The following is a 10,000-nucleotide window of genomic DNA, read 5'->3' on the forward strand; positions in this document are numbered from 1 at the left end:
GGGTCCGCCTTGAAAAAAAAAGCAGCAGGTGAAGCAGCTAGACCACACACATCTCATGAGCACTGGCAGTGGGTAAGCAGTTAAATGTGACCCAGCTCCAATTTTTTGCTCAAATGTGACACAGATCGGATCTGTTCTATGATGGTGTAAACACGGAAAAAAACGCATGCAATCAGATATTCAGACATTAGTTTCAGGCCTCCTTTGTATGCAGAAATAAATCAGATATGTGACAATGCGACTATCATGTAAACATTCGTTTTGTACGTCATTAAACTTGCGACAATGTGGTACTTCTTCGCAGTTTAATGACGTAGAGGGAAAAACGTGAGTTGATGCTGACGCGGTAAACAATCATTTTTGTGAGTACCCATCCGCTACACCAGGGGTTCCCAAACTTTTCAGGCCGCGACCCCCAAAATGTCAATGCCAGTGACTCGCGACCCCCTATATCCTCTGAGGTGGTTATAAATACAGAAACCTTGCATGCAATGGCACACACAAACCAATGGACCCAAGTCTATTCTTCTTTTGATTTTTTTTAATGTATGAGAGCTGGAAATGGGCCACAAAGTTTAACCGGGTGTTATGAAATCTGCTGCATCTGACGCTTTTGCGGTGTCATTAATACAATGTAATTACCCCAGGGGTTGCAATCCAATAGAAGTAGTAACTATAAGCTACTATAGTAACCATATATGTTATATACGACTATTTTTTTCTCTTCAGAAGGTTATGGATAAAATATGGTAATTCTTATGGTTTAATAAAAATAAATAGATTTTTGGAAACCACCAGGCGACCCCCCTTCATTGTCCCGCGACCCCTCGGGGGTCCCGACCCCCACTTTGAGAACCATTGCGCTACACAACAGAGGAAACATGAAGGAAAGTGGTTAAAAGGGCTGTGACTGTAACGGATTTTCTGTTACTGCGGATGTTGGTTAACCGTGCATAAAAATATATATGTGTGTGTGTGTGTGTATATATATATATATATATATATATATATATATATATATATATATATATATATATATATATATATATATATATATATATATATATATTTATACAACGGTTCTGTCTGGTTCTCGAATCTGATTGGCTGATAGTCGTGATATATATAAGCAATATCAGCACCCGTACAGCCTCTTTACCCTTTGTGTATTACTCCGCCCACACACAGGCAGCAACAAGCAGACACTACAGATCTAAAATGTCGTTAGAATCTTTAAAAGATGTTTGCTCAGCTGTTTAACTGTCAGTTTATAATTTGAATCCAACGCGGAAGAAAGTAGTACCTCATACATAAGGGTTTTTGAGACTCTCCATGTTTGATTTTGTTTTTGTATACACAATTATGTCATCAAACTGTTGTATAAACGCAATATCCCACGAGCAGCAGTGCGATATGGCTGTATATCTGCACTGGTGGGGGTACTAAGGAATATCGGCCTCGTGCTAACGCACGCCTGCCCCCAGTGCCAATATACAGCCATATCGCTCTGCTACTCGATTGATATTGCTCGTATATATGCGCTACATAGCAGGAACATTAAGAATTACTCCATTGTAGGTAACCCTTTCAATAGACAGACCTCATCAATGACATATTAAGCATGGACATTTAAAGGATAAGTTATGCTTTGTGCTGTGAGATGTGTCCATGACTTTCCACATTGAAGTAATAATCAAGTGTGCACTCTCTTAATATTGGATATTGGAGAAGAATAAAACTCTGTTATGCACAAACCCTGTTATATCTGCTGGTGCTGCTATTATTATGTAGAATTACACTGGTGCAGCTGTTAATATGCGGTTCAGGTAATCAAAAAGCCAGCTGCATGATGTTTAATTATGGGTGGGTCGCAGGTGGATAAGTTCAATCATTGGTTATGCAGTCTTTTAACTACTATGCCTAAAATATTCAAATGTTCAAACGCTTCGATTAAACGAAAGCGAAACTGACCGATCAATGGATGTTTGTCATAAACATTGATAATGTAAGCTTCTTTTTTAATTTTGATCATACAGTTAACAAAGATACATTATTCCAAACTGAATATTTCACTTTTATTTTATTTATATTATAATTGTATTTAGCAGACCAGTTTGTGTTTTGGCAGCGGTATATAGCGGACCCTTAGGAACATCGCTTCAAAGGTTATTCGTTACTCTTATTTTGTAGATAACTGACCGACAAAAACTAAGATACAAATTGTATGAAAGGAAATTTGTTCCAAATAATTTTTTCTTCCAACAAAAATAAATGAATTGTATATTTTTGTGAGTCCTCATCCGCTACACAACTCTGCAGCGTTTGTTTCGCTCCACGAGAAAAAAGGATTTAATTAATGCTCCACTGTCATTGCTACTACACAAACCCTTGTGATATGCTGGCTACATTTTTAAAAAAAATTATTTTATGCAATAGCCTAGAGTCTACTTTAAAAAAAGGCAACATACAGTTGAAGTCAGAATTATTAGCCCCCCTATGAATATTTTTCTCTTTTTTAAATATTTCCCAAATGATGAGTAACAGAGCAAGGAAATTTTTACAGTATGTCTGGTAATATTTTTACTTTTGGAGAAGGTCTTTTTTGTTTTATTTCGACTAGAATAAAAGCAGTTTATAATTTTTAAACACCATTTTAAGGACAAAATTATTAGCCCCATTTGGCTAATGTTTTTTTCGATAGTCTACAAAACAAACCATCGTTAACTTGCCTAAACCGGAGCACCCGGAGGAAACCCACGCGAATGCAGGGAGAACATGCAAACTCCACACAGAAACGCCAACTGAGCCGAGGCTCGAACCAGCGACCTTCTTGCTGTGAGGCGACAGCACTACCCACTGCGCCACTGCTTCGCCTGCCTATATTAATATACTGATATTCCTGTGACAGTTTAACACTGTACATTAAACTGAGGATAGCTTAACTACTTCACAACACTCCGTCACCTGAACTCAGCACGAGAGAGAAGGAGAAGAGTACAGAGCTTAGGTAAAATCATATTCTCAAGTCATAATCTTTAAAATAATGACTTGTATTAAAAATGTTGATAAAGGGTTTGGGATATAGGAATTACAGCGGTGGATTAAAACTGCTTATTTTCCATGGAGCTATTGAGTTGAGTTAGCTTGAAATTATGGGCTATATTTTGACGGTCCATGCGCAGAGCGCAAAACGCAGGGCGCAAACGCTTTCAGGGCGTGTCAGAACGCATTTTGCTAATTTAAGGACGGGAAAACCTGCTTTGCGCCATGGCGCATGATCTAAAAGGGTTGAGTTTATTTTCTTAATGAGTTATAGGTGTGTTTTAAGAATAAACCAATTAAAGTCTCATCTCCCATTCCCTTTAAGAGTCAGCTGCGTCGCGCCAAGAGCGCATTCGCTATTAACAGGACGCAAAGTAAGTCTAAGTGGAGAAAAATGAGCATTTCACAAGCAAACAGTTAACAGTTTTTTAACAGAAAACTGTTAAACAGAGCATCTACTGCGTGAGAATGAGAGATAATGGAACTACTTTCACATTCGCTCTTGGATAGGGAAACCTTTAATAACAAAATGTGCTCAAAAACCTGAGTTATATCCTAAAACACATGCTGTGCCCCATATGGTCTAAAACCTGACAGGTGGGCAAATCTAAGCTTGTTTTTAATAAAACAAATATGAATATGGATATAATAAATAATACTGCTAATAATAATAACATTATACAAAAGCAAATTGTTATGAATGAACTGAAAAAGTAAGAGTTTAGACGGGTTAGTTTTGGTCTAATGAAAAATCTATTATAGTTTCTCAAAATAGCAACGCGCCAGCGGTCCGCCTCAGAACGCCTTCCTTTTTAGACCAGAACGCCTATGGGCGCACAAATGAGCGCTAATGCATTTGCTATTTAAACAGCGTAGCGCAACGCCTCAAAACGACTCTTGCGCCAAGCTGAAACTACCAAAAGACTATTGCGCCGCGCCTTGCGCCACACTGCGCCGGGTGTATGATAGGGCCCAAAAACTGCCTATGCCAGTTGTTAAAAATGATTCATTCACTGTTATGGTTTTGTAATCTAAATTTGTAATTTAAGTGGAAAATATTTAAGGCTGTTATTCTTTTTATTTAGTTTATTCTGTTTTGCTATACAATCCTGAAAAATTCACAAGCAAAAATAAATAATGAACTAAAAATTTGTACCCACAAATTCCTCTGAATGGTGGAGGACACCATATGTAAACCTTAGGTGCACGCTGCGATGACAGCACTTTCCCTCTTTCTCTGCCTCGAAATCATTGTTTTGAAATCAAGTTGGGCGAACTTAGTAGTCTGAGTTAAATGAGCCCAACCATAAGTCTGTATGACAGTCTGACGCAAAGTTATGTGGTCACAATGTAAAGTCAATGGGACTTTTCTAATTTTCCGGGTCAGTTTTTGGAAAACGGTAAGTCGGATCAGTTGGAAAAGATATAGCAATGCGAGTCAGACCAGTTTGGAGGTCTGGAGTTAGTTTGGTGGTTGTAGTATGAACGGTCTAGGAGGAGATGCATTCTTTAAATAGTCTAAGAAGAAGAGGAAGAAGAAGTTTATCTACTATGACAGTATGTTAGTATTCTCAAGCCACCATAATTACACATTCTTAAATTATTTGACTGGGTGCAGTTCATATAAATTGTAAGGAGGGCTGCTTTGTTTAATGAAGTTACACAATATAAAAAAAATATGTGTCCATGCACAAGAACAATGTGATAAAGTACTTACCTCAAGCAAAGCCAGTAAACACTGCCTTAATGCTACCCTCACAGAGGAAGTACATTTGCCAGATTTCCCCAGGAAGCTGTATGGAATGAATTTAAACAAAATGCATCTTTAAATTCTCTTTTTAAGTTGAATGATACCTAATCTTCGAATAAGGTGATATATTTCTAGAAATACCTGCTACATGGTTATGTGATTGTGATAAAAATGTATTAAAGCAAAACAAATTCAAAGTTTAAAATGTTTTTGTGTCCTATGAAGAACAATTTTGTAAAATGAAGGTGGGAACATGTGGCGTCAGAGGAAAAAGTATGTTACTCACCAGAATCCTGATATGACTTTCAGCAGACTGCCTTTAATATCTGCCATGTCTTCTTCCTGCTCACTCCCAGAAGAACTCAGACCCAGACAGCGGATGGATGGCAGAAGAGAGAAAAGGATGGCAGAACAAACCTCCTGGTCTTGCCGATATAGAGAACAAACGTCTCTGTGTGGAACACCATAAAGTTAATTTAAAAATAGATGCGGTAATGCATTAATGGTTAAAAGTGAGACATAGGTTTGATTTTAATGTCTCTCAAAGAAGTCACTTTATTTAATCAAAAATACAAATATCTTTCTGATATTCTCATTTGGTAAAAACATTGAGAAATTATCAATGCTAAAAATAGTCAAAAATACAATGTTGCTGCTTTCCAATGGCACTGACGCAAGAACCAAGATTGAGAATTGAGAGTCATCATTTACCCGAACTTGACTTTTTCCAAACCATTTTTTGATTTGCTTTGTTTTGTTAAACACAAAAGAAAATATACTGAAAAACGCAGGCTTGACTTCCACAGCTTTTGCTTTCTCTACTATGGTTGTCAATGGTTACAGGTTTCCAATATTCTTAAGACTATCTTTTGTGTTAAAAAACAAGAACCAATTAAATTAACCAAAAGAGAGAACAAGACCATTTTTTACTAAATCGTTTTCAAATAAATGGTGAATTTAGAATTTTCAGTTTTGTAAAATAATCCTGAAAACTGTATCACAGTTCCCACATAAATAAGAGTTATCACATTAACACCATATTAGAAAGCTTCTGATGGGTCACATGACACTGATAAGCTGATGAGCACTGATGCTGAAAATCCAACTTTGATGTTGCAATATATATATATACACAGTTGAATTCAGAATTATTAGCCCCCTTTTGACTTTTTTTCTTTTTTTATATATTTCCCAAATGATGTTTAACAGAGCAATAACATTTTCACAGTTGTCTGATAATATTTTTTCTTCTGGAGAAAGTCTTATTTATTTTATTTCGGCCAGAATAAAAGCAGTTTTTAATTTTTTTAACAAACAATTTTGGGACAAAATTATTAGCCCCTTTAAGCTAATTATTTTTTTTTCGATAGTCTACAGAACAAACCATCGTTAAACAATAACTTGCCTAATTATCCTAACCTGCCTAGTTCACCTTATTAACCTAGTTAAACCTTTAAACGTCACTTTAAGCTGTACAGAAGTGTCTTGAAAAATATCAAGTAAAATATTATTTACTGTCATCATGGCAAATTTGAAATAAATCAGTTATTAGAAATAGGTTTCTAAAACTATTATGCTTAGAAATGTGCTGAAACAATCTTCCCACAACAGAACAGAAATTGGGGAAAAAATAAACAGGGGAGCTAATAAGTCAGGGGGGGCTAATAATTCTGACTTCAACTATACGACGTTGACACAATGCTCAATTAGTACTAATGGGCCCAAAGAAAATATCCCCCACACCATTACACCACCACTACCAGCCTGAACTGTTGATACAAGGCAGGATGAATCCTTGCTTTCATGTTGTTGATGCCAAATTCTGCCCTACCATCCGAATGTCCAAGCAGAAATGGAGACTCATCAGACTAGGCAACGTTTCTCCAATTTTCTATTGTCCAATTTGGATGAGCCTGTGCGAATTGTAGCCTCGGTTTCCTGTTCTTAGCTGTCAGGAGTGGCACCCGGTGTGGTCTTCTGCTGCTGTAGCTCATCCCCTTCAAGGTTGGACATGTTGTGCATTCAGAGATGCTCTTCTGCATACCTCGATTATAACAAGTGGTTATTTCAGTTACTGTTGCCTTTCTATAAGGTTGAACCAGTCTGGCCATTCTCATCTGACCTCTGGCATCAACAAGACATTCTTTCCCATTCCGATGCTCGGTTAGAACTGCAGCAGATCGTGTTGACCGCGTCTACATGCCTAAATGCATGAAGTTGCCGCCATGTGATGGCTGAGTATAAATTGCGTTAACAGTTGGACAGGCGTACCTAATAACGTGGCCGGTGAGTGTATATATAAACTAGGGCTGCACTCTATCATCACAAAATATAATAATCATAAAAGATAAGCGAAATGGATATATCCTTACGCTAGAGGTCTGAGAAGAGCATTAAATTCTTCAGGATCCAGAGATGCGACTTCAGCTGGGAGTTTCTTCAGCAAGGACAGATACTGCGCAAGACAAGAATGAAAGACTTTAGATGGAGGACATTACAATTTAATACATTCAAGACATACTACAACAAGATGTGGACCATATTTCACGACAATAATCAAGAGTCTGACTACTTAATTATGAACAATCAATATTAGTTCAAATTATTTAATGCAGTTATATGACAGCTAAAATTGTGTTATAATCCAATTTTTACACTGTTCATGTTTAAAAAAATACAATTTACCACACACATGATTCCCCTTTCTCTTTGCCTCACTTCATTTTTTTCTGCAATATATACAAAGCTCATCATTTTGAAAAGCGTGATCTTGTCTAATTGGCCAGTGTAGTGATCAGCTGAATATCTGACAAAAATGTTGCATCTCTTAACATATTTTGATTATCTCCTGTCACTATTGCTTTGGAAGCTGACAATGTCATTGTTAGTACCTAATCTATTCAAGGCTGAATAAATAAATAAAAAGCAGCATCTCCACCACATTGCCATATTATGCCTCTTGTCATTTGTCACTGTAAGGTAGGGTTGGGTTAGGTGTGGGGGTAGGGTTTGGAAATAGGAGTTCGAAAATTGAATGGAAGGGGTGCAATTCGCTACACAACACCAGCACCAGCTAGACTGCTGCAAATGAATAAATGAGTGTGACGCGGCTGGGATGAGAATCAGCACCGGAAAAAGGTGGTTTGCCTTTTCCAGGTTCGAGGAAAGTCCTTACCTCAGGTGAAGGAGTTCAAGTATCTTGGGATTTTGTTCACGAGTGAGGGAAGGATGGAACGTGAGATTGACAGTCGGATTGGTGCAGCGGCAGCAGTAATGCAGTCAATGTACCGGTCCGTTGTGGTAAAGACTGGGCTGAGCCGAAAGGCAAAGCTCTTGATTTACCGGTCAACCTACGTTCCTACTCTCACCTATGGTCATAAGCTTTGGGTCATGACTGAAAGGACAAGATCTCATATACAATCGGCCGAAATAAGTTTCCTTCGCAGGGTGGCAGGGGCACCCTTATAGACAGGGTGAGGAGCTCTGTCACCTGGGAGGATCTCGGAGTAGAGCCGCTGCTCCTCCACATCGAGAGAAGTCAGCTGAGATGGCTCGAGCATCTGCTTCGGATGCCTCCTGGACGCCTACCTAGAGAGGTGTTCCAGGCATGTCCTTCCGCAAGAAGGCCTCGTGGAAGACCCAGGACAAGCTGAAGGGACTATGTCTTTCAGCTGGCCTGGGAACGCCTCGAGATCCTACTGGAGGAGCTGGAAGAAGAGTCTGGGGAGAGGGAAGTCTGGAGTTCTCACCTAAGACTACTGCCCCAGTGACCTGGCCCCGGATGTATATAATCACCTTGCAATTTTAAAATGATTGCTTTTTTGCTTTGAGTATAGACTATTCATTTCATAAGAGCAGTTCAACCTTTATGAAGTTTTTCACTGTATAAAAAATAACATTTTGAAATATTTATATTTATCGGCCTATATATATAGCGGCCTCCATATCTGAAGAGTTATCGGTTACCGATATCGGCCAAAAAATCCATTTCGTTAAATCCCTACTATCTACATTTACTATTTACAGATAACACATTTACAGATAATATTGTGTATCTCTCCCTGATCTTATATGACCATTACAAAAGCAGTAGTATGCAAATACAGATGCCACCGAAATATAGTGCATACCTATATCATGTGTCTTAGGTTGTATTGTATAGTGTGAATGGAGATCATTTTTATGAATTAGCTAGATGAGGTTCGCTTTCAATCTAAAACAAACTGGTGTAAACACCACCTAAGAAAGCATAATCACCATTTGTAGGTGCAGCATTTGAGAGAAATCTGCGAGATCAAGTAGTTTGAGCAATTTGCGTTGTGTGTCCAGAGGTTTGAAGGAGAATCCACCGTTGAGCTCCGAAGACGCACATAACGACAGAAATCCAAGTACAGACAAGAAGGTCAAGTCTTGCTTAGACAAGTGCTCTTCAGATAATGCACTCTTGGTCCCTAAAATCAAAAACAATGAAAAAAACTGAAGTGATCTTAAACTGAAAAATATAAAATCACATGTATATCTTCCAGTCTTTCTTCAAACCTGTGATGAACTTTGAATCAGCAGCTTCTTCGTTAGACTGGGAAGGTCTGGAAGTGATGTGTTGGGTCCCATCACCATCTTCAAACAGATCAATCTCTTCCTGATTGTCCACTTGGATTCTGCTCGTTTGCATATCCACTGGTTCGCTTTCTATGACTATGGTGTCTTTTTTACCAGAGTTGCTCAACTGTAAAAGTAAAAGGTATGATTTATGTCATAGTCAGAAAGAGATAAATATTAATCTCTGATTAATTAGAGATAATTAATTAAACATCACTCATCCCGCACTTGTGGAACAAAACTGAATCAAAACATCCTAAAAGAAACACATCTTTATTTCTCATTTCGCCATCTATTTTTTTTTTGTCTTGTTTCATTTTATGTTGTTATACAAAATAAAATTCCCACTAACTGGCTATAATTATGGAATGCTAATAAATCTTACCAATTGTTTGGACATGTCACACAGGTCATTCAGCAACCTCACAGGCAAAGTCTTCATGAATAACGTGCGTGAGATGGTCGACATTTTGTCCCCCTAAAAAAAATCATTCAGACATCTATGAACCTCTTTGACAATTGCATTGAAAACACAACACAAGACAACAAAGATCTTGGTCACTCAATAGAATTCATTATGTAAACAGATGTGCAAATGGTATAATTAAA

At 37.9% G+C, this 10,000-nt stretch overlaps 1 protein-coding gene across 2 annotated transcripts in view; it reads right to left on the reverse strand.

The window, feature by feature from the left end:
* atm (ATM serine/threonine kinase) overlaps window positions 1-10,000 on the reverse strand; it is a 137,362-nt gene that overhangs the window by 89,206 nt on the left and 38,156 nt on the right. For both annotated transcript variants that reach the window (XR_015508881.1, XM_087283444.1), the window contains exons 15-21: window positions 9,777-9,869; window positions 9,332-9,518; window positions 9,050-9,243; window positions 7,165-7,247; window positions 5,079-5,243; window positions 4,760-4,835; window positions 1-8 (exon numbers count right to left, since the gene is read on the reverse strand). The exon at window positions 1-8 is cut by the window's left edge and continues 123 nt beyond it. Coding sequence is in view for 1 of the 2 variants with exons in the window: in XM_087283444.1 (XP_087139570.1) it covers window positions 1-8; window positions 4,760-4,835; window positions 5,079-5,243; window positions 7,165-7,247; window positions 9,050-9,243; window positions 9,332-9,518; window positions 9,777-9,869 (806 nt within the window). In the remaining variant the exon portion in view is untranslated. The remainder of the gene's footprint in view (window positions 9-4,759; window positions 4,836-5,078; window positions 5,244-7,164; window positions 7,248-9,049; window positions 9,244-9,331; window positions 9,519-9,776; window positions 9,870-10,000) is intronic.

The sequence above is a fragment of the Danio rerio genome, chromosome 15 (assembly GCF_052040795.2).
Source record: "Danio rerio strain M-AB ecotype USA chromosome 15, GRCz13ab, whole genome shotgun sequence".
Taxonomy (NCBI): domain Eukaryota; kingdom Metazoa; phylum Chordata; class Actinopteri; order Cypriniformes; family Danionidae; genus Danio; species Danio rerio.